The sequence below is a fragment of the Borostomias antarcticus genome (assembly GCF_949987555.1).
Source record: "Borostomias antarcticus genome assembly, chromosome: 23".
Taxonomy (NCBI): Eukaryota; Metazoa; Chordata; class Actinopteri; order Stomiiformes; family Stomiidae; genus Borostomias; species Borostomias antarcticus.
In genome coordinates, this window is record NC_140256.1 from 2,642,409 (window position 1) to 2,669,908 (window position 27,500).

At 47.6% G+C, this 27,500-nt stretch overlaps 1 protein-coding gene across 1 annotated transcript in view; it reads left to right on the forward strand.

Annotated features, from left to right (window-relative positions):
• Window positions 1–471: 471 nt before the first annotated feature.
• tcf7l1b (transcription factor 7 like 1b) overlaps window positions 472–27,500 on the forward strand; it is a gene marked incomplete at both ends in the record, with an annotated part of 34,009 nt that continues 6,980 nt past the window's right edge. The window contains 4 exons of the mRNA XM_084457708.1: window positions 472–657; window positions 809–881; window positions 995–1,122; window positions 19,931–20,014. Of these exons, the coding sequence (XP_084313834.1) occupies window positions 472–657; window positions 809–881; window positions 995–1,122; window positions 19,931–20,014 (471 nt within the window). The remainder of the gene's footprint in view (window positions 658–808; window positions 882–994; window positions 1,123–19,930; window positions 20,015–27,500) is intronic.

Consider the following 27,500-nt stretch of genomic DNA (forward strand, 5'->3'; position numbering starts at 1 on the left):
TCCTCATCTTTTGTCTGCAGAAGTGTAGATATTCACGCATGGATAATAGAAGGTGAAACTGGACGTCACCATTGCATTTCAATCGGTTCGACCAGTTTGATTGTCATCGAGATTTGCAGGACTGCTGGAGTTGCATTCTTCAGCACCATAAGGAGAGAGACAGGGGTACAAGTTGCCCACTGTGAAGAGTGGAGAAGAAACTTTGTGAAGTCGCCTCATCCGGCTGTTAACGCCGATTTGATCCATTTGAATTGGTGGATTATTGGAGAATTCGTCATCATGGAAAAGTGGGAAATTATTCATTATATCAAAATGGAAATTTGAAAACGTGGCGTTTGTTTTCACCCAGTCAGTGTTGGTTTATTTCGGTGCGTAAACTGGATTAGGTTAGTTGCTTCCTTAGAGACACGGCTGCGAGTGGTCGCACAGTTTTCTAACTATTAGTAAATACTCGGGGACCTTATTGCAAATATGCCACAACTCAATGGGGGTGGCGGAGATGATTTGGGGGCGAACGATGAAATGATATCATTCAAGGATGAAGGAGAGCAAGAGGAAAAAATATCCGAAAATGTATCAGCAGAAAGGGATTTGGATGATGTGAAATCTTCGTTAGTGAACGAGTCGGAGAATAACAGCAGCTCTTCAGACTCGGAGGTAAGATATAACGGGTACTCACTGAACAAACCATGCATTATACGCGGCTTGTCTTTTATTTGAATTAAAAACAACCTTTCTATGATATTGTGGAGGTTTTACGTAGCCTACTTTCATCATATGCTTATGTGTATTATTCTGCCCTTGTCAGCAAGCAGAGAGGCGTCCGCAGCCGAGACCAGACTTAGAAAGTTACGAGAAAACCAGAGATTACTTCAGTGAAGGTAAAGCATGCATGTGCACACTCGGGCTAGGATAGGCCTACTATAAGTTGAGTTTAAATTGCATTGTTGTTGTCACTAGCTGTATTCTAATTTGTTTGCTATTGTCCCCATAGCACTACGAAGACAGCAAGATGGTGGCTTTTTCAAGAGTCCTCATTATCCCGGCTACCCATTTCTAATGATCCCAGACCTCTCCAATCCATACCTATCCAATGGCGCACTGTCCCCTAGTGCGAGAACGGTGAGTGACCGATGCGAAGTTGAGACATGTTGGTCGCGTTACTATACAGCCCCTGCTCAACCATGGCATGCAAAAGTTGTGCACAAGCAGACCGCCATATTCCCTCCCGAGTGGCCTCTAGAGGAGTAACAACTTCTTTGTTCTTTAGGGATTTTCTTGTGTTAGATTTCTAACGGAATTGGAATTAGAACACATCTTAGTTTCCATAACTCGAGTTGATGGACGTTTAAAATTGTATGTGGTTTAGAAGGATTGCTAGTGTTATAACTCAATAGGCCTACAAATCTAACTAATTGGTCATCATTATTTTTGTTGTTGACGTTTGACATTTTATGTCTATGAAAATTAAAATGTGTCACCTTTCAAGACATTGCACCATAGTTTGCAGCAGTAGTAAGGAAATGATTTGTTCTTAAACTCATGATTCGTGAGTCATATTTTTAAGCATTAAGTGAAATGTATTTTCCATTAGATTTATTTCCCTGAAGATAAACTATATAGAGACTTATGAGGCATCCTTTCACTATTGGTAACTAGCACGAAAACATAGCTTCAGTAAAAGCAAGTTGTGAAATCTCTATGACATGTGTCAAAATGAGTGTACCAGGTGGAAACAACTGGTCCTCTATACTGTGCCCAGGTCCATGCATGCTGTGTTTATTTATGTTTATAGACAGTTCTTCAAAAATCCACACGCTTTTCTTATTATATTAATCACATTAAATTATTTTCAACATCTGAAATGGTCTTTCCTGTGCAATATTGCCAACCATAATTTGGTTAATGTAAAGCAAATTGCCTTGAAACACCTATGGAATGTTGGTATATTGAAACACCTATGGAATGCTGGAATATTGAAACACCTATGGAATGTTGGTATATTGAAACACCTATGGAATACTGGTGTATTGAAACACCTATGGAATGTTGGTATATTGAAACACCTATGGAATACTGGGATATTGAAACACCTATGGAATGCTGGTATATTGTTGTGTAGAGCTTTTCCATCCCCCAATCCTTATCTCACCCCAAAAAGCAAGATTTAGCAGGAGCAGCCGAGCATTTGAGTGAAAAGCAATACCCCCCCCCCCTTTCTTACTCTCTCTGTCTCCTTTCACTGTTCCAAACCAACTCTCCCTGCCTCCCTGTACCTTCTATTCAATTAGACAGGCGTTAGTTGACCATTGTTATTCCGAGCAGGCGCTTGATGGCTTCATTGGAGGTCTCCATCGGGTCTCATTAACTAATGTCTACTCTCCTCACACTGGGTGCTGCATACCACAGTGAAGATCCTTTTTTTGGTCCCCAAAGCCATCAGAGTTTTGTAGGGATAACAATATGCATAAATGAGTTGCGTTTAGGAAACATTCTCAGTCAAACAGGACTTAATTTACATCGTTAATAGGCTACTTTCTCTGAACTTTGGGTTCAGTATTGCGATTTTATAATGATTCAAGTTCAGGGTTGTCGGTGCCAAAGTTTGCTACCAAATTTGTCTATTTACCTAATCTTTATTTATAACGAAAGCTGCAAGTCAGCACTGGACATTTGCAGAAGCTGTGATTAAATAGGCCTTTATGAGGTTGCATAGATGGAGTGGAGAAATAACATAGCAGTAACCTCTGTCTTGACCCTGCCTTGTTACTCCTGGGCCCCTCACGAAACCCTCTGGAACCAAGAGCTTTACATCCGTATGGTTTTGATTTGGTTCAGGAAAACAAACAAACTTTGAAAGAAAAAGCTTGTTATCGTGTCAGCTTTCTCTAGATTTGCTTTGCTTTTTTTGTTTTTTTGTTAAGACACAAATTCTTGCTAAGACTTCCAAATGTAGCATTTATGCACCATATGATATGGGGAACATGGAATCCAGTCAGAGGGGCAGATTGTACCGACTGTCTCTCAGCACCATGTCAGATAGAACAGGCAGACAATAGATGGCCGTCTGGCTGGCATACTCTGGATATTTACTGCGAGACGGGTTGAGCTGTGAGGGCATATTTACTGCCACAGCCATATTGAGTTGAAGAAAACTCATTGCTCAGAACCGAATGCTCTGAATATAAAATAATCTAATGTTGAATTTATAATCCTCTTGCTGAGACGCTGTCAGTTTCTAGAATTTGTTTGTTGGCTTGGAAGGAGTAAGATACAGCGGTTTTAATGGAGAGCTTGCCATTGGTCTACACAGACACTGAGTCAACAAGTTAGCTAATGAGCTCGGCAGGGATATTTGCACTCTGCATTTGTTCTAATTATCTGCTGGGTTTCTCAATTGGTTGGCTTGATGGAGCGGGCTAGACACTTGTGCCATTACTGTACCTCTGCCCTTAACATACATATGTTGGGATACATAACAGAGCTGGATTTAATAAGAGTTTATCCAGATATGTGTTTGGCTTGAACAGTGAAGTTACTCTTAAACAGAATGCATCGTTTTTCCTCAAGTTGCAGATTTCAAATCATTTACGTCCAAAGAGGAGAACGTTTGTCTGGTTTTGTGACAGAAATGTTTTGGAGTTCAACCCCCAAAGATACAAACTATAACTCTTTCAGCTTTTGTGAGGGTAATTAAATATTATGCACAGTTCTGCTGTGTTTGTTTTTGTGTGCATAAGCATCAGAAACATAGACTGTTGTTCTGTGTGATTGGAGTAAAGTTTCTCCCGGTCAGTGATTCTGTATAACGACTATAGCAGTCAGTGATTCTGTATAAAGACTATAGAAGTCTGTGATTTTGTATAACGACTATAGCAGTCAGTGATTCTGTATAACGACTATAGCAGTCAGTGATTCTGTATAAAGACTATAGAAGTCTGTGATTTTGTATAAAGACTATAGCAGTCTGTGATTCTGTATAAAGACTATATCAGTCTGTGATTCTGTATAAAGACTATAGCAGTCTGTGATTCTGTATAAAGACTATAGCAGTCTGTGATTCTGCATAAAGACTATAGCAGTCTGTGATTCTGTATAAAGACTATAGCAGTCTGTGTTCCATGTCACCGGTATTGTCAGTGTTTCTCTCCCAGGATGTCTTTGCATATCTGTCCCCTTCTGGGCTCTCATTAACTCAATAATATAATAATAGAAGTATTTTACTTTTAAAAAATAACGTTTTATTCTAAATATCTATGCAATATCCAGGTAAATAGAACAGGTATATTTTATTGTGCTGTCCTTAGAACAGAATCAGTCTCTTCACACTTGACTTGAGTGACCGGCCTATTGTATAATCTTGATTTTTATAGGCATAACTACTGAATTTGGATTTGGCAACCATGTGCTAAGCAATGTGAGATAGTTGGGCTCAGCCGAAATCCCCGGACGGAAAAAGCCTAACTGATTTAAAGCCTGTTGTGTACAGGAATTCCACTGTAATCCATTGAGAGTTGAGGAGAAGGTTTTCTGTTGGAGAGTCTTTTCACCAGACTTCTGCCATGGGTGGAGCGCCGAGGAGGCTTTCCTCTTGGCTACGATGTCAGATGCTGTTGTTCTTCGACCTGGTGGAGGTGGATGTGATTAGGTTCTCTCTCTGTCCGGGGCTGGGTGGATTGTGGAAGACCTCAGATTTCAGTGGCAAACACATTTTTGTCACACTAAGCTTCGCGCCGCACACGCACACACGCTCGCTCACGCACGCACGCAAACACACACACACACACACACTTACTTTGTAGCTGTTTTATAGCGTGTGGAATAACGCTGTCATGGCTACATTAACAGCATTGTTACACCTTATTGCCTATAAAAACGAGGAGTCGCTTGTCTACATAGTGGTACAGTTGAGTGCCTTTGGTTATTTTCCAAATAGAAAAGGGACGCTTTGGATTTACACTTTTGTAATAGCATAAACCTCTTAATCCTATTGGATTTCCTATTGCATTTTTTCTGTATACAACATTAGCACACAGATAAAGAGTAGCTTGTATCAGCTTCATCACACTGGAGTCAAGATTACTCTCTCACTACAACACTGTATGAGTCAAGAGTGAAATACCTCTTGTGTGTGAGAGGTGTCAGGTGAGTGAGAGTTTAGTCACTCAAATAAACATTAATCAAATGCATAGCATTGACCTAGCATTGAATAACCAGATAGACAGTCTGTAGTCGGTGTTGTTACAGTAATGCACGGATTGTGTCATAACAGGCTAGTTAAGATCATTTCCTGTCTGATTCTTTCCAGTTTGTTGGGTGGTTTTGTTTACTAAAAATGAGTAGACAAAGATGAGTAAGCAGTGACTTTGTCCTGTTGAATAAAAGGGCCTCACCTTGCATAAGCAAGCAGTGTTTGTTTGGAGTTGTCTTTTCATCAGGTTGCACACTTGCCTTTTCCACTCACCTTGCTGTGTGCGTGCGTGCGTGCGTGCGTGCGTGCGTGTGTGTGTGTGTGTGGAGGGAGGTGGGTTTCAGCGAAGGGTGGGTACAGAGGGAATAGTGTACAGAACTCACATTCTGACAACCCCCAGTGCTGTGTCCCACTGCTGAAAGTAATCTCAATGTTAGCTTACAAATATTTTTTTAACCAAGGACTGTGTAAACAGAGCTAACATTTTTGACTAGATTTATGTTTTGGAAAGGATTTTTTTTCTTCAAAGTCAAACAAATCGACATCAATTTAGTGGCAGCATTCTATTAAAACATATTGCATGCACCCTCAAGAATGTCAGAGTCTGCTTTTATCGCACCTCTAAATGATATATTTATAACAGCGGACTTTACAGCTCAGAGTACGAAAATGAAAGGGCTCAACAGTTTGTTAAGAGATTGAAACATACAAACTGTGTCAAGATGTTCGATGTTGATTTGTTGCGCAACTTGTGTATTGATTATCTCTAGCGGTGATGGACGATGTAGGTTTGGCTGAATCTTAACCCAGCTTTCTTACTCTGTTGGGACGCTGTGATTATTGGTATTTCCATTTCATCACTCGTATAGAAGTGTGTGAAATGGTGCCAGTCCTTCTCTCTATTCCTCCCTCTTTTGGTCTCTGTGGAAAGCGCGCGTTGGCGTCAATTCCTCCCGCCACCCTTAGCCTACGAGCTCACCACCTACCCTCCTCTGCTCCCTCCCTCCCTCCCTCCCTCCCTCCCTCCCTCCCTCCCTCCCTCCCTCCCTTCTGCCATTAGAAATTCTGTTTATAGCCATCTCTGGCTTCTCAAGAGTAGGGCCCATCAGGAGCATCTCAGCACCCTTTGAGGAGCGGATATCCACCCCCATCCCCTCTCCAGCCTCAGACTCCCAGCGTGCAGTGACATCAGTGAATCTCTTTGAAGCGCCGAGATGAATGTGTGCAAATGTGTTTTTATCAATTTATTTTCCACAGATATGTGTTTTTCCGCATTCGTTAGGTGTTGCCGTGAACTAATGCTCGAGTTCGAGATTCGGCGCGGGTACTTTTCCTTGTGAAAAAGTACCAGTGGCTACTTTTGGTTGAACTCTGAGAGAGATCTGCCTATGAAAACCCCTTTCTGATGCACTGTAATCCTTCCAGTGCTTGTGCTTGTAAAAGCGTGATTGTTGTTAAACATTCATGCCACCAGATCTGCTTAACCTCGCATTCTCAGCTCGACCCCAAGCACTGTTAGCAGTATATACCCTTATTTACTTTACTAACTATAGAATGAAGACAGTTTTGTAGTGAACATCATTAAAAACAGCTTGAGGCCGGAGACGCCTTCTGTAAGTGTACTAATATTTGCAGACCTCTGTTAGCAGATGCTCGTATTTTTCTTGGGTCTTTGGGAGGGGCGGCCATGAGAGCTCAGAGAATCAGATGAGCTAAGGTAGCAGCAATGCAATTTGAGTCTCGGAGACAAAGCCGTCAACTCCGGCGTGGAGGTAAAGGGTTGAGTCCTGACGGCCCTGTCCTTCTCCTCCCTAACAACCGGGCTGTGAGGACGGACGCACAGCTGTTCATTATCACAAAAGCTGCTGTGAAAATATGTCGAGTGTGTGGAGATATCATGTATCATGTGAATACCAGCTTGCCTCACGGTTGGTGAAATGCATGTTTTGTGGTACTAGGCCAGAGTCTCCGATCAGTTCTAGTACCTAGTGTGCTCCCTCCCCCCCCCCTCCCACATACACACACACACACACACACACACACACACACACAGGTGATGAGGCTGGGGGAATGGTGACGGCACACTTAGGCCTTCCTGAGATTCCTACTGTGTCCCTCCCTCACATGGCGAAGCCTCGTTGACATCTCATAAAGAAACGTTACTCTCCTAAACTGTACACTAAAGTCTTCACTCCACGCTAATAAAACCTGATTGTACGGCAGGAAGAAAAAAAAAAAATCTAAATAGGGTTTCATCAGTCTGGTATTCCAAACAGCTGTTTTGAGTTTAAGCAGCGCAGGCAGCAAGAGAGAGCAGGGAAGAGGACAGATTGTTGATGAGATGTGGTAGTGGGAGCATAAATTGGGGCAGATATGGGCCTCGCTATCCCTTCTGCCGTTATCCAGAGGTCGGTCCGCCTTCAGACCTTGAGGCTCTCTCTTATCTGAAGGATTCTCTCTCCCACAGAGACGGCCTACTCTGCCGCGGACCAGCATGCCTTGCCATTCCCTCACTGGCCAATCAAAGAGCGGCGACGGGAGACTTATCAGATCCTGCAGATCTCGGCTCCTTGGTACTGGGCTATTTATGCGGGCTCGCCTCAGTTAATTTAAAGGGCATGGAAATGCTTTTTCAAGGCTTCTTGGGCAACCTTTAAGGGCAGTAGATGTGCTTCTGTTGTGTTTTAATGTTGTTCCGTATGAGTGTAGGCGTAAGGCTATCATACTTCCTCCAGCATGTACTAAATAAAGAAGTAGATGGCTATCTTTCCAGGATGGGGCTAGTTGACAGTGAGCAGAGCAGCTGTTCTTCTTGTTGAGGTAGTAAATCAGTCTGGCGTCCTCCTCGGTGCCGTGGCTGCTCTACCGGGCCTGCTGGCTGGGGTTCCCTCGGGACTAGACGTAGAGCCAGCACGTTGCACCTGCACGAGGTCCGCACTGGAGATCCCGGAGGCCACGCGAACATTTAGGATGAGGAGGGGTCCCCGGCAGACACCCCGAGAGGGTTTCCTAGTCATAAGACCGACATACTGCGTTGGGCACCGGATCCCATGACACCCAACTGAGACATGAGTATTAACAGTAGGTCCTTTTAAGGTAATAGACTGCTTTTCCCGTCTAAATTAGTTCCGTTTCTGACTACTTACAGTAGGTGACCCATTTAGACTTGAGAGCGCACACATTTTTATATTGTTTTGGAATGCTTTTAGGTCGTAATTCGGCAACGTTTATTAGCTAGACTTACCCTGTTCACCAATTTATTAGATCTTAGTAAAAGTGGAGTGTGCCTGAAGGAAATTATTAACTTGTTTAACTGGGCAAGTCAAGTTTCTCGGGCTGAAGGCATCTATGGAATAACAGCTTCAGACCACCACATGATACCATCCCAGTTCTGATCGGGTGACCGAGAGCTTGTAGTGCAAAGCCTTTATTTGAGTTGTTGTTCAGTCACTATTGAGCTCGTCGATGTTGTCCTGACGTTGAATTCCACATAGCCTCTGGATGGCCTTAGCTACCTCCAGATAACCCCGGTAAACCAATTGTACTTGTTAAGGAGTCACAATGTTCTGCAGTGCGTCAAATTTGATTAAAGCTAAAGCAAAGACACAAGTCGACTGAAATGTGTGGCTTCTTTATCACCAGCTAGACTTGTGGATCTACTTAGTCGGAAGAGATGTAAAATCATCTATTTTGTTTGATATTTTACACCAGTCTCACGTTGTGAGTCTATCCTGGCCCTTTTTTGAACTATTCACATTATGTAATGTTATCGATTACTTTTGTGAACAAAGGGAGTATTTGAGGGATTTCAGCAAAGCCTTTGGACTATTGGGATTCCCCTCACATTCTGCCTCTGATTATCTGTGATTTGGTTGTATGGTTCCTTCGGCAGGTCCTCATTTTTGTCTGAATGCTGTGAAAAGCGTCACGTCGTTATTCTAAAACCTGAACCAGAACGACTTCAAGTGGTCCCAATCATTAGCGTTGCAACCAATTACAAAGTGTGTTCTCAGACATATTCAAGAACGTGTCCGAGTTTATCTTTTCTTCTTGAATCCCAAGGTCCTCGTGTGTGTGTGTGGGATGCTAACGCAGGTTGGTGGCGGTACGCTAGCTGTACACCTTGCCCTGAGATAATCCCACATCCATTGACGTGGTGGGAGAGAGAAAAACCTTGCTAATGTGAATGACTTATTTGCTGCGAATGCAGAATTGCTACATTAGAATAAAAAAGATCTAATGAAGCCTATATGACATGCAGTAGGCCAAGGAGGCCTTTTGTTTGATTTGTACACGGGGAAAAGGCCGGCCATTGGAAATCCCTGGAGCAGGCTTTAGGGGCAGGTCTGATTCTCGTGTGAAATGGGGAGGTTCTATAGCTCTGGGCTGACTTGACTGGGGTTGTATGGGTGTGTTGGCAGGGGGAGAACTGGTCATGAATAGGGTCTTTGACTACCTCAGTCTGCCCCTGAAAGGGAGGACAAAGACCCCAGGGCAACGGCTTAGAGCCTCACAGCTGAGCTACAGAATGCTTCTCCCAGCCTTCCTCTCTCCGAGCCTGATTTAAATACTACAGTGGCTCGCAGCGCTCCCAGGACCAGTCCTCACATTCACGACACCGCGCCCACATTCGCCATCGGCCTTCCCCTGCGGGTTTTGTTTACAATATGCTAATGTCAGAGGTACGGCGTCGACGTCATCTTTTATTCCCGCTCTTTGGAGGGTTGCTCAATGTGCATCGGTGAGTTTCATGCAAACGAACGGACGGATATTCAGCCTCATCCTTGTTTTTTCAGCAGCTTTTTTTGGGGGGAGAGTTTTCTCACTTTTCTCTCCGGCTTCTTTCTAGACGCCCTGAGAATAGCAAACCCAGTTAGGCATTACCGTCCCTTTTTTTAGGTTGGTGGTCGCAACTCTGAGAGGTTGTTCATTAAGGGAACATTTTTGTTTGTCCTCGGACAACACGGAGGTGTCGGCAAATAAATAGGATTTAATTAGGTCGAGACTTTGACCTCAAATTAGTTGACTTTCTTCGTTATTTTGATGAAGCTTTGTGCTAGTCCACGGTTTAGAAGTTGCAAAAGGGAGAGAAAAAAAAGCCCTAAATCTTATCAGCAGCGCTAATGGGTCAGTTGAGCCCAGCCCAGACACTCTCCCCATAGGGTCTCCCGTTTCAGATGTCACTCAGAGCTTTGTTTGCCCCCCAGGGTGAAGGGTGAGGGGTCAAGGGTCAGGGCCAGTTGGCCGAGTGGGCCGCCGGGCCTGGGTTCCCCTCAGAACATCCGCTCCCCTTTTCACACCAGCTCTAAGCTACACAGACGGAGAACAATACGGCGTTCTCCTTCCCTTTCAGTTCTAAAACACGGAATCACCTCAAGATACATTTTGGTTTTTCTCTGTTGTTCCTTGATGTGATTATCACAGTCAGATAATGAGATTTTAGTGTAAGCTTATCAAACTGCATTTGGTTAAAAGATTTGGGCTTTTAGTCTCTCTCAATGATGGGCTCACTCACAACGTATTCATAGATACACTACGACAGGTATTTGACTTAGTATTTGCATGAGAGAAATCATCTTGTGAGGTTTATACGAGGACAGCCCCGCATCTATCAAGATCAGCAGTCCTGTTTTGCACCTCGGTAGAATCTCACACCAGATCTCCAAAAGTGTCTAAGACTCTTTGTCCAGAACACCTCAAGAGTTTGCTAGCCAAGGACCTCTCCCTCCACAGCCCCCACCCACAATGTCAGCCCCCCCCCACACACACACACCAAAAATGTCCTCCAGTCAAGTTTATTATGCAGTTTCACGCAGACCAAAATTGCAGCTGCATGGAGAGCAATCTGGATCACATTAGCTCAGGCGCTGTGATTTATAAATTGTTTCTCAGGCCATAAATCCCTGCTGTAATTGTGAGCAAGCTCCCCTCTCCCCCTCTCTCTCTCCTCTAACCCTCCCTCTCTCTCCTCTCTCTCCTCTCCCTCTCTCCCTCTCTCCTCTCCCTCTCTCCCTCTCTCTCCTCTCTCCTCTCCCTCTCTCTCCTCTAACCCTCCCCTCTTTCCTTCATGAACTCACGCGTGTGCACACACACACACACTTACACTTACACTTACACACACACATACACACACACACACACACACACACACACACACACACACACACACACACACACACACACACACACACACACACAGTTTACAGTGCTTGGTTCATCTGTAATTGTTTGCAGAAGTGAGCATTTAAGATTTGGAAGCAGCGTGTTGCATTGTAAGTCGGACACATTTGTTTTTTTTATGGAGGAACAACCATGATATGTAGATGGCTTCATATTTTCTCTTTACAGACTATTAGCTAGCATGTAGCATGTAGCATGTGTGTCTGGCTGAGCAGGCCTGGACCGTGCTAGCTGGTCTAGGCTCTGCATTCCTGAACACTCACAGTGTAATTGGCAGGGGCCTCCTCTAAGCTCTGGTCCTGGGAATCTGATATTAGCAACAGCCCTCCGATCATAATCACCTTGCCCCTCACATAAGAATGTATTTAGATTGAAAGATAGTAATATGCAGCAACTGGCTATTTTCGCTCTTAATGGCAGAGTCATGTCTTGAGTTTCTGTTGGTGTGGTCAGTAGCCGTGGGTTTTTAACGGTCACTAGATCGCGCTCCCCCGGCCGTCTTAAAACGTCTAACTCGGTGATATGATTAGTATTCATAAAAAAATCTCCTCACCCTCCTCCCGAGAAGTGGGAGACTCAGACGTGTTCAGTACTGACAGGGATGGAGAGGTTAACGTGCTCAGGGGAAGGTGAAGGTTCAGCGCATATGTTTACGGCCGCATTGTTTAGCTCTCAGGGGGCTTGCTGAACCTTGAAGAGGTAGACGACCTTCCGACCTCCCTTCGTTGTGCTCTGTGTCCCTCCTAAAGACTGATGTTATTGGAATTAGGCGACTGACAGAGGGGGGGGGGTGTCACCGTTCACAATGCGCTACGGCCGACTTCGCCTCTACTCTGCATCGTTGACGTTCGGTTTGAGAGTATCTCGATGTTTGTGTTCTCTCTCTCCGACGAGCGGCTCGGGTGGGCATCTGCTCCAATCCCGTTTTAAATCCGTTAGAAACATGCCAGTCGTACTCTTGTCTGCTAGTTGTCAGTTTCGATTTGAAACAGCGATATGTCAGCTAGCCGCCGGACGAGTCGCGATGGGACGTCTGCGATATTAAGTAATAGGAACGTAATGTTCAGTTGCGCAGTGTGTGTGTGTGTGGGTGGGGGTCTTGTATCTGTTAGTGTGTGTGTGTGTGTGAGAGAGAGGGGGGAGTGAGAGAGAGTCTGTGAGAAAGAGAGGGAGAGTAGGTTAGCAGGGGGGTGAGAGGATGTCAGGCAGTAAAAGTGAGACGAGGCAGAGCTGGGAGAGACACAGGCCTGGAGACCTGCGGAGGCTAGCCGAGCAAACACACCAGGCATCTGCAGGCAGCTGTGCGCCGGGGGGGGGGAGGGGCCTCGGCTCTGGCCAGGGGGGGGGTGGGGTGGGGGGTGGAAGGGGCTGGGTGGCGTTGGGGGGGTGGCTGCAAAGTGAACACAATCAGCTCTCTGTTTTCATAAGACTTGTGGTATGTGAGAGCAGAAACAAATGTGTTTAATTTAGGCCCTTTTTCTCTCTCTCTCTGCCTTGCCCCGGCACCCGAACCACCCCAACTTACTTTTTCGAACCGACTTTTTCTTAAAGATGCTTCACGGCCTGCTGCCTCTGTCAGCTGCTCTTAAGAAGTTTGAAAAGACCAAGAAAAACAAACATAACGTCACACTGTCTGCTTTGTCAGTGAAGCACTCTGGGAAGTTGGCAGTCTTACTGTTGTTGTCTAACAAATATATTCTGAGGGGAAAATATTTAGCTACATTTTCTGGAAACGCAGGTTTATTTTTATGTTTTTATGTTTTTTTAGGAGTTTAGAAGTGATAAATACCGGGGTATTTGCCCTGTTGTGGGGTGTTATGGTCTCTTAAGCACCCCTGTATTATATTGGTCGCCATGCTGTCTCTAGTCAATTTGTGTTTGGCCATAAATGAAAAATGCAGGTCTCAGTGGTGAGTCACACGCGCACACACACGCGCACACACACGCGCACACACACACACACACACACACACACACATGCACCTACACACACACACACACCTACACACACATACACATCTACACACACACACACACACACACACACACACACACACACACGCACACACACACACACACACACACACACACACACACACACGCACACAGTTTGATTCCTATGTTGAGCTTTACAGTAAACATCCAGTTAACCACTGCACTGCTAACCACCACATGCTCTGGAGTTAATTACACTGAGGTTTACGGCTGTGAATTTCAATGAGAGTCGGCTGCTCCCCAAACATTATAAAGTTATGTATCTGCACAACTGAACAAACAATGCCAGAGGAAAACGGTGAAACAGACAGACAACATCTCTCCGATATCTGGCTCTCAACGGCTTGACTTTGGAGGGAACTGACACCGAGCTACCAAGGCAGTGCATTACAGTACTACTGTAACCAGACACCCCAGGTATGGAAAACCACATAACTGACTTCACTTAATTGACTATAACAGCATTGCTGCCTCCTCTCTCTATGAGAACATCAAACTCTTGCCAGATGCAGGATTATATTCTTGTGGCTCTAATTATACATTCGGTTTTATTTGACTCGCTGTTGTACTCTGTAAGACAATTGCTCACTTATTCCGAATGTTCACCTTTGCGATGCCCCTCAGAACGCTTCTCTTCCATAAACCGCATCGGATTGAAATGTCCCTGAAGTAAATTAAAAGGAATTAAGACAATGCTGCCCCGGTTTAAAGAGACATGCTCTCTCTGTTCTCGTAACACAGGAAGCAATAATTCAAGATCATGTCACCCCCCCCCACCCCCCCCCCCCCCCCGCCATTTTTTTTTTTAACCCTGTAACAAATAACTGCTTGTGCTACAAAAAAACGCACTCTCACCAAAACCACAGTCTTCTGCCTGGAATAGAAGCTTACAGGCACCACTCGTGAACACGGAAATAGAAAAGCAATATCAACAGACTGAGTATGGCTCCCTCGGTCCTGTAGGAGTGAAGCTAACAGCACATTCATCTGACCAACTGTCGCTAGTTTTCTCAGACATGCTGGTGTTTGCAGCGCTGCAGCTGAGACTAGCTGGATATTGTTCAGAATAATCCATGATACAGTTCCCGTGACAAACGAGTTCAAAAGAAATTGGATCCCTGAAAATGTTGCAATGTTGAGTAATTTGGGCCTGTTCGGAATTGTACACAGAGAAACACATTGCCTGTTCCGCACTAGCTGGACCCAGTTCTGCAAAAAGCAAATTACATAGTTGGCCTTTGTGCGTGTACGACTTGAAAATGTTACGGGAAACGAACGCGGCAGGGATGCTACCGTTGTCTGTGGACTCAAACGGACGCCTGTAAGAAACCACGGGTGATCTTTAGGATCCAGAGGGCCCGTTTTGGCACCGTGAGTAACTGGTCGAGAACCTTGGAAAAGCCTCTCCCGTGTGTTTTTAAGACCCCACCTCTTCGCCCTCGTCTCTCCCTCTTTGCGCTAATAGTTCTTTTGTGTACAAGAGCATGTTAAGAGGGCAATGAGCCTGGCCTTAATAGGCCACGTTACCGTAGCAACCGGTGCACTCTGGATGGCTGACCTCTGACACAGTTTTGTCCAGGCTGTGAATAAGAGAGCGGGGCGAACCAACTGTGTCACAATGGATGGCCAGCGAGCCGAGGGAGCGCCCCTGTCATAGTCACTTAACTTCACTACTCTTGGTACTAATGGACACTTCAAATGTGCTAGCCGTTAGCCACATGCTAGCCACGCCGGAGGAGAACGTGCTCTCCGGGGCCGAACCCCATGCGCTAGCTAACCCTGTGTGCGCTCGGGGGCGGGCGGTGTGGAGAAATCTATCACACTGCCGTTGACATAATCCATCACGTCACGTTTAAACGCCATTGTTTTGTGTCCACCTTTGTATGTGCTCATTCTTATAGGACAGGTATTGTGTTGATAAGCTGTGGGACCTGGCCTGGCGTTGAGAAGGGTTTGCTGTAATAACATCTCAGCTGAAGAAAAAGACCATGTGTTGCTCAAGATGTTGAGACACCATCAGACTCCCACTACACTCTGTGCATACATGACTTTGGTTTACATTAAGGCAATATATCTAGCCATTGTGCACATTTAGTAATGCGTTGACAACCCCATAGAGGTTATATTTTTGTATAAACGTCTATGCACAATAAACTGTGTGTTTATAGGTAAAGCATAAATACAGTGTGTCTGTATATCCATGGTAAAGTGTTATTTTTTCCATCAATTATACTGGTGCCTAAATATTTTAGCCCCCCCCCCGCCTTCTTTGTGCGAGTTTTATCTTTCCTCTGGATTGTTTTCACGTGAGACTTCCTCCCGAGGTCGTCCGTTTCTCCACGGCCCGGACGACAGGATGGTCTCCGTTCTCCGCTCCGCCGCTGTGGGCGGTCGAGGGGACGCAGCGCCACTCTGACCGGCGTGACCGCCCGTCGTTTCCCCATCAATTAAACACTAATTAGCACAATGAGGACTAGAGTTTGCTTAAGAATTGTGTATGTAATTGCCCTCTAATGTCGGCAAACAATGGGTCTTAATGCAAACTCAGAGACAGGGCGGGGACTACTTACCGTAATTGTCTTTACTTTACGAGCTTATAATTGTGTCCCGCGCATAGATCAAGTCACGGTGTCAATGGCCTGCATAAGCAGGTGATACCAGCAGAGGAGAGAGCAGGGAGGGGACCAGGACGTAGGGATTGACAGGGCCTTTGTCTGAAGCCGCTGTTCATATGGGTAGGGGATAATTAACACCTCAGCCTAACACCAAGCTGTGTGGCCCCATTTGTTTTCTGCTGGGGGCCGGAGGAAAACAACGGGGAGGGCTTCTCCACACAGCAGGTGATTGACATTATCTGCTGGAGCTATCCATGGTGGCATTCCTTCTGCCCCGCCGCCCGGGAGAGGGGGGCCGACGCCACCGTGACACTTTAGAGCCTGAGTCAACAGGAAGAGGCAACGCCTGCCTGCTACCTGCTTGCTTTGCCAAAGCGTGAAAGTAGTTTCTTTGGAAATGCAATGTCCCGATCATTGGGAATGATCGTTAAGAATGAAACTAATTTGTCTTCGATTATCTCCGATTGACACCGATTGTGAAGAATCCAAGGAAACCTAGTTCTAATGATCGCATCGGTTACTCAGTAATCATTATGCAGTTGCATAGTGATAATTAGATCACATTGTTGTTAATGGTGTATTTCAGAAGTTGTTTTATTACCATTGTAGGTTTTCAACATACTTAGTGATAATTAAATGAGGCAGAACAGCTTGTTGTTTAAAGTGAGTAAGAGTATTTTTCTAACTAGTTTTCTGACCAGTAAAGAACATTGGACTGTGGTGACGTACAGTATGTCACACCCAGCTCAGATTTGATACAACAAAGTGTGTCCAGGTAGAGCGGCCATTTTTAGTAGCAAACGTTATCATACCCACAAAGTTTGGGATGTTTTTTTTTTCTGTCACTTTGGCAGACTGGCTGACTTAGTTTGACAACAAATGTCCAGACATCTGCCTCTCTTCCGTGCTGTGATGTTGGCCAGCAGTGTGGCACCACATATTTCTAGAGATGACAAAGACACTTGGCTATGTTCTCACTCGGCTCTGGGAGAGCTATGTAACAATTAGAACCCAACTCTGGCAGTCAACACCCCCCAGAGCATATGCTATATTCTCTCTGTTCGAAAAACCAAAGGCCTTCATCTAGGCTGTTTTGGAAAATTTTTCGATGGCAACATTGCCACCTTTGTCACATCGAGGCCCCCTGGAAAGTAGAGCAAGTCTACTGATGTTTATTCTGGGTTTTGGAGGCTGCGGAAGGTTGGAAGACAATTAGAGAGCCATGAAATGGATCAGATAGTTGCTAAACTTGACTTTATTTGCATAGTTCTCTTTCTCTCAGCTTTCCGTCTGACACTGTTTACTCAAGCAGGCCACACGCTGGAGGAGGGCCTCGGTAGGCCGGCCAGATGCCTGTTCAAATTGTGTTTGTTTCTAATGAAATTAAGGGCATCTGCAAAGCATTACAGAACGGCCTGAAGTTTACTGTAAGATGTAATTGCTGATTGTAGTTTATCAGTGGGTTTCAATCTCTCGCAGACGTTCAATAACACTTCCCTGTACCCCCTATAGAGACGTCCCTGTACCCCCTATAGAGACTTCCCTGTACCCCCTATAGACTTCCCTGTACCCCCTATAGACTTCCCTGTACCCCCTATAGACTTCCCTGTACCCCCTATATAGACAGCCTTTTCCTATAGTGCCCTCTTATCTGAGGAGCACAGGGGCAAAAAAAAATCTGTTTGAATTTCTATGAGGCAGTAATAATTCTGAAGCCCGTCGAGTTGATCCCTGGCCCCTGTCTTCCACCCTTCAGTCTCCCGAAACGCGGCTCAGTGGACCGGGGCCCCCCGGGCCCCCCCGTCCCCCCCCCCCCCAGTCCTCTGGTGTGTTCCCGAGCGGTGTGTCGTCTCGTGAGGCGGGTGTGTGTGAGGGGGGAGTGTGTGAGGGGGGAGTGTGTGAGGCAGGAGTGTGTGAGGCTGGCACACTAGCGGGAGAGTTTCAGGGTGTCTCCAGTCGGGACGGTCCACAGAGCGCGGTGGCAATTATATAAAGCAGTCTCTTATAAAAGTGCCGTAGGGCATGTTCCCCTGTCCTGGCAGGAGCTGTCAAATCAACGAGGGGGGGGGGGGCGGGGGTGGGGGTGGGGGGGGGTCGAAGTCGAGGGTGGCATGCTCTGGGTAGACCAAATGCTCACAATAGGGCTGGTTTCATTTGTGGAGGGGACTCATGATTGACATAGATTAGACAGTGAAAACTGTATTGTTTTGGAGGGGGGGGGGGGCGGGGGGGGGGGGGGGGGGGTGCAGAAAGCGGCATTCATTAGGCAGCATGCACAGAGCAGAGCAAAGTTTCAATAGGGAGCTAGAAGCCTCTAAAAGCAACGTCCCCCTGACAGTTGTATGGACGCGGGCCCATTAGTTGGAACCTGCAATTCAGCCTTGAGCAGTATGGAGAAAATGAAGAGAGCTGATGTCAACTCTAAGAATTTCCCCCTTTCGGATGGGAAAAAGGCTCCCCCCCCCCTCCCTCTCTCTCCCCCCCCCCCCCTCTCTCCCTGTGCTCTATTGCACCCCAGCTGTCAGGAAACAATACCCTCTCCCTGCTCAGACAAACTCATTCCTCAAAATGTTTTTTCCCTCTCTCTCCCCTTTCCCCCTCCCTCTATAATGTCTTTTCCATTTTTAACCTGCAGTCATCCAAGCTTCCTTCCTCCAGACAAACTCGCGGTGATGAATGAAGCGTTCAGAATGTAATCCTGTTCAAATGATTGTCTACCTGCATGAGGACTTTTCTCATCTTTAATCAGCGGAATTTTTCGTTCTAAATATAGACGTGACGCATCGCTCTTATCTCGTGGTAATGTAGTGATGTTATGTCTAAAATCTTATGAAACTTATGAAAACAGTTTGACTTCTTTACAGCGGACACAAACAGTATTTGGGCATTCCATGACTAAAAGCAACTTTTCCCTCTGGGGAATTAAATAGTATAACAAAACAAAAAAGAAACACAAATGAACTATGATACTAATATATCCTCGTATGTTCACATGGATATAGCAGAAGCTGAAATTAAAACCTCCTTTTAATTAATTTAAAATCGTTGGAGACCATGGAGAAAATCCACATGCATGACAATCTGCTGCATCCGGTATTGAAGCTGATTCATATACCAGATGGCTGGGCTGCAGCGAGGGCTGTACGCTGTCTAAACTCGCAGAGAGAGAGAGACCATCTCGGCCGAGAGAGACCGTCCCGACCCGATGCCATGAGGAGGAAACCGTTCAGTCACGGGATGGGAATGCCATCATAAGAACAACACTTACGCTACGGCTAACGATAACGGCTTTGATGGCGACGTGAAAAATGCTAACAATGAGAGTGGATTAGTTTTGTTCGGGTCAAAAGGCCAAAACAATTGAGTGAGCCGGCCCAGGCTTAGCCCCCCCCCGGGCCCCCCCCCCCCCAACCCCCCATCTCCTGACAGGGCTTCCTTCCAGCTGTCCCTTCCCACCCACTCCTCGATGGGCGCCCACAGCTGGACGCTTGTTTTTCCCTGACAAACGGCAATTTCACAGTCTTGCACCAGTCCGCTGTGTTCACATCCCTCTCCCCTGGCTGCCAAAACCCACTGTCTGGACTCTAGCAGGGTCCGGCTCTCATACAGGTGCCTGTCAGAGTTACTGCTCTCCGCTGGCTCCCGCGCCGTTTATAACACCCCTGTCTGCTCTGGGATAGCAAAGCTGCCTGTCAGTCTCTTCAGCCCCATAGTGATTCTCTCTTAGTCTCAACGCATTAACAACAGGCAGGATAATGGCGTGGATGGCGTATGCGCTATGGGTTATTGTGGTCGCGTTAACGGTGTGACCGCGTTTGAATTTGGTCATTTTGAGTTGTTACCTCTCAGTCTTTTTCAGTTATTTATCTGTGTATTAATGATTTCTTTGTTGTGGTGTTCAGGCGCGTTTGTTTCGTGTTTTCTCATGGTGCTCTCTCTCTCCCCACAGTACCTGCAGATGAAATGGCCCATGCTGGACGTACCTGGAACTGCGGGACTCAAAGACCCGCGCTCTCCGACCCCGGGCCACCTAGTGAGTATAGACCGCCGTACCTACACCAACACCAGCACCTACCTCAACACCACCCTACCTACATTAACACCGCGAACCCACATTAACACCAGCGCAACGCTCAGTCAGTCCGCACCACGGCTGTCCCACCCTGGGCAAACCGCTGAATGTACCCTCAACGCCAGACCCATGAGAGTTATTTTGCCGATACGCTACGTAAGCTAGGCTAACTACGCTACTGCGCGCTGCAGATCTCTCTATGGATCAGGGACACTTCACGCAAAAACCTGGCGCTCAAATCCTGCCGATTCATTGGTTTCGCAGGAATCCCTGCGACACCAATCAGTAACAACTGCCACGATCAGGCGCTCCCACCCGTAGATAAGCCCCGCCCATCTAACCTAGGCTAGCGTCTCTCATTCGCCGCTACGACGACCTGTCACCCTGTCAATATTGAACCGTAGATACGCCCTCAGAACACCAGCTTGGGCGGCGAAGTGGCCCAGACTCTATTATGTAGCATGTGTAGCGTAGCCCTTCAACGTCATATTTGAGTCTGGAGAGAGACTAGGCTGAAGGTAGCTCCGCCCCCCCCCCCCGCGCCCGGATGAGTCACCTCAGGACGACGCAGGACCTCAGCAGACCTGTTCGGTCTGTCGAACCTGAGGCGGAGGCGCGGCCCGCGTCACGACGCTACAACCGCAGGTGAAATACCAGAGCAGGCGAAGCCGGCGTGATGGAGAACGTTGGAACCGTGTCAGCGGGCGGAATGCATCAGGCGTGCCGATCTCCCCGCAGGGAAGTAGCCGGTGATCTGTGCCGAGAGTAGAGAAGCCGGCGCTGCCCGTCTGTGGGTAAACAAGCGCCATGACTCAGCCCGTGACCTCAGCGATCCCGGCTCGACGACGCGTCTCTTGCGGTTTGCGGCGGGGTTTGTCGGATCCCATAAACGCAACGATGCACTTGACAAAGTCCTCATTGACGGCCGTCAGTGGGAAGCTGTTGTTAGCGTAGCGGAGCTAGCCCAGGGGAATCCAGGGCTGCTCTGTGGCTGACTTCGTTGCCAATTAAAGATATTTTATTACAATAAGTGCTGACCTGTCAGTGACCCCCTCTAAACACGGCTCGCTTGTCATTTAGCTCGTCTGCTGGACACAGGGACCCGCTGTCTGCCGTTTAGTTCCTGCCAATGGATTTTATTTTATTTACTTAATATATAACATTATAAAATGCATGGGGCTGCATTATGGGACGGCAGAAAAAAGTCCAAACAAGGAGCAGAGTAATGTCAATTGAATTAGGAGGAAATGAAAGGCGGTATTGAAGACTTGACGTGATTGTGGAGCTCTCTGGTTGGCTGGCTTCCACGCTGGTCCACCACGGCTGGCGCCGCCGCAGGGTCCACATGAACAGGAAGCCGGCTCCGCGGTGGCGAGATGCCTCTATGCGTTTGACCTTTCTCTGTATCGAACGTTGATCGAAGCAGGGCACATCCAGAGAGCGGGGGTAGTTATCGATGGGGCTATGTTGACGTGACGGGATTTGCGCTTGTTTTTCAGCGAGAGCGCCTTAATTAGAAAACTTGTTTGCCGTACCCTAAACCCCTCTGATTGATTGGCTCTGCTCAAATCTCTCGGAAGGTTCTGACGTCGTCAGAGGTGTACAAGTCCGTCTTTTCCGTCGGAAATCTCTAAATCGTGGCAGAGGAGGTCAGCGGGCCCCCGAGCGGTTCCTCAAACTCCGCCGGCCGATCTGTACGACCAATCAGAAGCTCTCTGGGGGTACGGGAGACACACCCCCGGGGGGCGCGGAGGAGTTGAGACCGAAACACCCAACTGTGCCCTGGCCCCCCTCTACCGGGCTCTAAGCCCGCGCGGCCCTCTGCTGAACTGCTGGCTCAGACAGGGAGCCAGGCTGATTATGTGCTCATTACCAGAGGAGAGACAGAGGGAGCAGAGGGAGCAGGAGGCGGCCACCCCAAGCCTGCAGGCTCCCCGGGCCCCGGCGCGCCACTAATGAGAGCAGGGGGAGCGGATGGGCGCGCGCGGGGGGCCAGGGATTACCGCCCCGGGGGCCAACGGGAGCCAGGGAAGGGCCCTGAGGAGAGGCAGTCCTGAGACACCGGCAGCGCCTCCTCAAGCGCAGACTTGATGTATTCCTGCGATGCTCTTTTTCCCGAGCGCTCGTTACGCGCCCCGGCGTTGTATATTCATGACGGCTGGGTGAGGAGGGTGTTCTTATGGGATATTGATTACAGGGGGGGTATCTGGAGGTGACTTGCGAGCGTTCAACACAGACGCGTTGCACACCGATGGCGCTACGTAGCGCGAGCTCCTTCAGTAATGACTCGGTGTTTGTTGAGAGGGCTTCTCCCCGAGCGTCTCAGCCGATTAATAAGCCGTCGTCAGCGTATAGCAGCCCTCGAGACGGAGACCGTCTCTGCTGACCGACGTCCTCGTGACTCAGATCATCAAGTGTCCCGTCCGATGGTCTGTCGACAACAATCGAGAGCTGGTGGCACCAGGGTTCCTCTCTCTCCTGCTCTCTCTCTCTCTCCTCTCTCTCTCTCCTCTCTCTCTCCCCTCCTCTCTCCTCCTCTCTCTCTCTCCTCTCTCTCTCTCTCCTCTCTCCTCCTCTCTCTCTCTCTCTCTCCTCCTCTCTCTCTCCCCTCCTCTCTCTCTCTCCCCTCCTCTCTCCTCCTCTCTCTCTCCTCCTCTCTCCTCCTCTCTCTCTCTCTCTCTCTCTCTCTCTCTCTCTCCGTCCGTCTGCCGGGGGAACAGGAGAGAGGGCTGTGAAATAGGAATGAGAGCCTGCTGTGTGGATGCCGGGGGAAGGCTGTCCTGTCGCTGTGCAGATTGGGTCCATAAGGCCTGTATGCTAATCAGAGCTCCACTCCGGCCGAGACCCTCAATTATTCAAGAGACAGGTTTGTTTAGCATTCAGTCGGTATTGCTGTTAGTAGTAATGGTCGGGGGTGAGCTTGTGTATGGATACCCCCCCCCACGTACGCCAGCACCCCCATACCAACCCCTGTGTTCTGAGGACTGCCTCGTCATACATAATACATCAAAGGCAATGCTGGCCTAGGTGATGCATTATGGGAGACTCGGGGTTATCAGTCCGGCGGTAGGGGCCGTGCTGGGCTGGAGAGGGACTAGAGACAGGGGAATCTGTCCACACAGTTAGGGACACCGACTCACTCAGTCTCATCAGAGCTACGGTGATCGTCTCGTCAATATCCTACCCTCCGGCCGTTCGGTCATTCAGGCCGATGTGTCCAGTAAGACCGGAGAAGCTGTCCCTGGGTTAACAAGTGGCTCGTTATCAGAACCATTTACAAGGGGAGCCGTAGGTGTGTAATGAGGTAGAGCTGGACCCCAGAGCTAGCCTGTCATCAGATGGTGTCTCACTCACGGCTAGCGGAGTGACTCGTCTGGGCACGGCCGACGCAGAGGGACGGTTGTCTCTGTGGTTCTCTGTTTGCGTGACCCGCCGGAGACACTGTGTCAACAAGGGCCTGGTCTGGGTCCCTGTGTCAGCATGTCATAACTCACTTAGTCACCAAATTGCTTGTTAAGTGAATTGAAGTGGCAGAGTCTCCACATTGCCACAGAGCTGCATTCCAGAGATGGCTCGCCATTGAGTGTCTGATACATTTTTCGACACATTGGTACTGAGTGGCAATGTTACCGGCGATGGTGATGACTAGGGATGTAACGATAGCCTGTATAATGATAAGCCACGATAAAATTCGATCCAATTTATCGTGATAAAATTATCATTAAAACTGTGTTTGATTACCATTTGAAAAACTCACTGTAAATACTGTCCAGCATCAACCAAAGTTAGCAACAGTTTCCAAGATGCATTATTTTATTGTTTATGAAAAAAAAAAAATATTTGAGGTTTTCAATATAAAACTTGATGAAATGATTGTGTGTGTATCAGTAGTTTTTGAAAATGTTCAGCACATTTGATAATACCGTGATAATACTGATAACCGTGATAATTTTGGGTCACTATAATCGTGATGTGAAATTTTCCCAGCGTTCCATCTCTAGTGATGACTGTGAACGGTGCAGGTTGGCCAGGTTTTTGATACCCGCTCGCCCGACACACTGCTCACTCGATAGACCTTTGACTGGGAGTCCTGTGGGATTCGCCTGCGGCTCGCTCGGCATTGAACAACCACAGTCCATCAGAGAATCAAAGGGTCTGGGCAGCCTGAGATGAATACTGATCTGAGGTCTGCCGTCCTGGCGTGGCTCTGCAGACTGAGTAGCAGTGCCTTGGTAGACTCTGTGCCTCAATACTGATCTGAGGTCTGCCGTCCTGGCGTGGTTCTGCAGACTGAGTAGCGGTGCCTTGGTAGACTCTGCGACAATACTGATCTGAGGTCTGCTGTCCTGGCGTGGTTCTGCAGACTGAGTAGCAGTGCCTTGGTAGACTCTGCGACAATACTGATCTGAGGTCTGCCGTCCTGGCGTGGCTCTGCAGACTGAGCAGCAGTGCCTTGGTAGACTCTGTGCCTCAATACTGATCTGAGGTCTGCTGTCCTGGCGTGGCTCTGCAGACTGAGCAGCAGTGCCTTGGTAGACTCTGTGCCTCAATACTGATCTGAGGTCTGCTGTCCTGGCGTGGTTCTGCAGGTAGACTCAGACCTGATCACCACATTTTGAACATTTTTAGAAAAAAACTGGACGCCTTGTATCACTGTGTGAAAAACCAGGTGGATACAATAATGATACACTGTACAATGATACACTAGTATAATGACACTTACAGTTAAGGAATCGTTTTGTTGTCTTCAGATAGTAATTGCTTGGTAAGGGTGCATTTAAGCTTATATTTTTTGTGGTCTCTCTTTTTCCATGTGCAAGATTAGTGCGCCCTCTTAATTCCTCTCATGACCTTCGTAGAAGCTCACATAATTCACCAGGGTCCGACCTCAATAACATGACACTGCACTATTCCATATTATGTTAACCTAGAATATTTTCGCCCCATTGACCTTTCAAGCAGAGATGTCCAGACCTAAGTGGTGGCCCTGTCTGTGATGAATAGGCATAGTTTGATTCGAAAGGCAAACGACACGGTCACTCCACTCTCGTGTCCGTTTCCTGTTGCCATTGACAAACAAGAGCTTGGATTTCTCAGCGTTCCACGCATTCTTCTCTCTCTCTTTCTTTCCTGGAGTTTTGAAAGGGCCCTGAGCCTCCCACCCAGAAGTCATCGCGCAGCAGAACGCTGCACACAAAGCTCCGGGGTTATTCAGTTTGTACTGAGCTCTCTTCCCCATAGGCTGTTTGCCTAGTAATTCAACTCAGATGTGCAGGATCCAAAAACATGTTTGCTTGAATGAAATCCACCCTCCACCCACATTGACCGAGGGCTGTGCTTTTCTTAGCTGCGTTCCAAGTTTAACGGCCCTGCGAGGTACTGCCACCTCGTACTCTCTCGCCTGAAACCGCTGAACAGACGGTCACCTTGTCTCCGAGGGCTCTGGCTCAGCGAGCTCGGACTATTTTTCATCGTCCTGTTAACCGGGCCTGCCCCCCCTCTCCAGAACCGCTGCTCCGGACGGCACAGCGCCAGCCCCGGGGGGGGGGAGGGGGGGATTGTGTTGTGTTGCCCTGTTTTTCGACAAGCACTCGTATGTAAGAGAGCGTGATTTCTGTCCCGTCGACGCGGATACCATCTGGCTCCGGGTCTCGTCTCGTCTGCCGTCCTGTCGCATAGAAGCTGTTTATATTTAAAACACAGCTCATGTTCCATGCGGTCTCCTTATTACACCTTGCTCATGGATCATGGAAGCGAACATGTGAAGCTGTCACGGGGTCCAGGGATATCACCTCCGCACCACATCCAGCTGAATAGACGGATTGATCGGGGCTTGAGAGCTGCTGCTTTGTCTGGGGGTCGTGATTAAGCCACTGGCCCAGTTCCTGAATTTGACACGATGCCGGGTTTTGTGTTTTCTGGCTTCTGTTCTTTAAATGCGTCCCAAGGAATGTGTTTGACATTATTGCTTTAATACGGTGTTTCTTTATTAAATCAGTAGTTGGCACTTTTAACGCTTCTGCTAATCGTAGCGCTGAGTAACGGCTAGGGAGCTGAAATCCACCATCACCATCCATCTAAGATCACGATGAGGTAACCATCTACGCCCTAGAGGCTGATCATGAGGTAACCGCTCCCCTGTGGTCAGGCGCTCCGCAGGGCAGGCTGCTGACCGGTACAGTTTTACACCTGTAAAACATAAACATTTCATTTCTTAGATCCATACTTTTTTGGGTGTTAAATACAGACTCGGTTTTCTTCGGTGCGTTTAAACCTCCTGTTCAGAGCAAACGCACGATTGGATAATTCCAGAGTATGGATTATTTATAGACATCATTTTCTATTCTCACTAAAGTGCTTCCCAAATATTATTGGCACTCAGGTCTAGATGTATCAAACAGCAACCAATCACTACTGTACATTCAGTAGAACAACAAAGGGGAGATAATGTATACTATATAATGTGTAATACACAGTAGCTATAGTATAGTATGAGGATTTCTACATTTCTGTATTTACACTAACATGATACCACTTTATTCATGTATTATAGGATCTTGTTCATTTATACACCCAAGAGGCCTTTTAACACCTCTTGACTCCAAACACAAAATCTAGCAACAACTACTGTACTAAAAAAAACTGTACTAAGAAAAGGGATCTCAATTTAGTCCCGCTTTGCATCTGCAAATATTTTCCCTATCAGAGCCGGTATTAAGGAAATCAAAGCGGGCTTTTGGACGAAGGAGTGACAAGTTTGCTGAGGCTTTAAAAAGGAGGAAAGACTTGGCTCTTTAAAAAAAAAAAAACCCGTCAGAAAAAGCAGGTCTGAGATTCAGGAACAATCCTAAACAGCGCGAAGTAAGAGAGGGTATGGCCGTCTCAAAGCAAACCTTGTTCCCTCCCGGACCTCGCTGCTGAGACGGGAGTAGGGGTGGGGGGGGGGGGCGGGGGGGGGGGGGGGGGGAGGGATCCTGAAGAAAGGTTAGGTTGAGGAACAAGACTCCTTTCTCCCCCCTCACCCCCCCCCCTCGCGCCCCCCCCCCCCATCTCGGCCCTCCCATGTGACGAGCTGAGCCAACAAGCGCTCCATTCAGCATGGCAGCCAGGGGAAATGACTGAGGCTGAGCACAGCCTAATGAAAGTAGAGACGCTTGCTATTATTATTATCATCATCATCATCATCATCATCATCATCATCATGGCGGCCGCGGTCCAGGGGCAGGTCCGCCGCGCTCTGGCCGGAGTGCGGGGGCCTGGGTTTTCTCTGGCGCCGCGTCGCGCTGTTAAAATAGCTGCAATAACAATCATTCAAAGTACATGACACCTCTTCGACTTGGCGAGGTGCCTGTGCCACACCCCCCTCGCCGCTGGAGCTCCCGCGATCGAGTCGGCGCTGGAAGGGCCTGCAATCTGTCCGTTGTCTGGGGTCGGATGACTAGGTCCC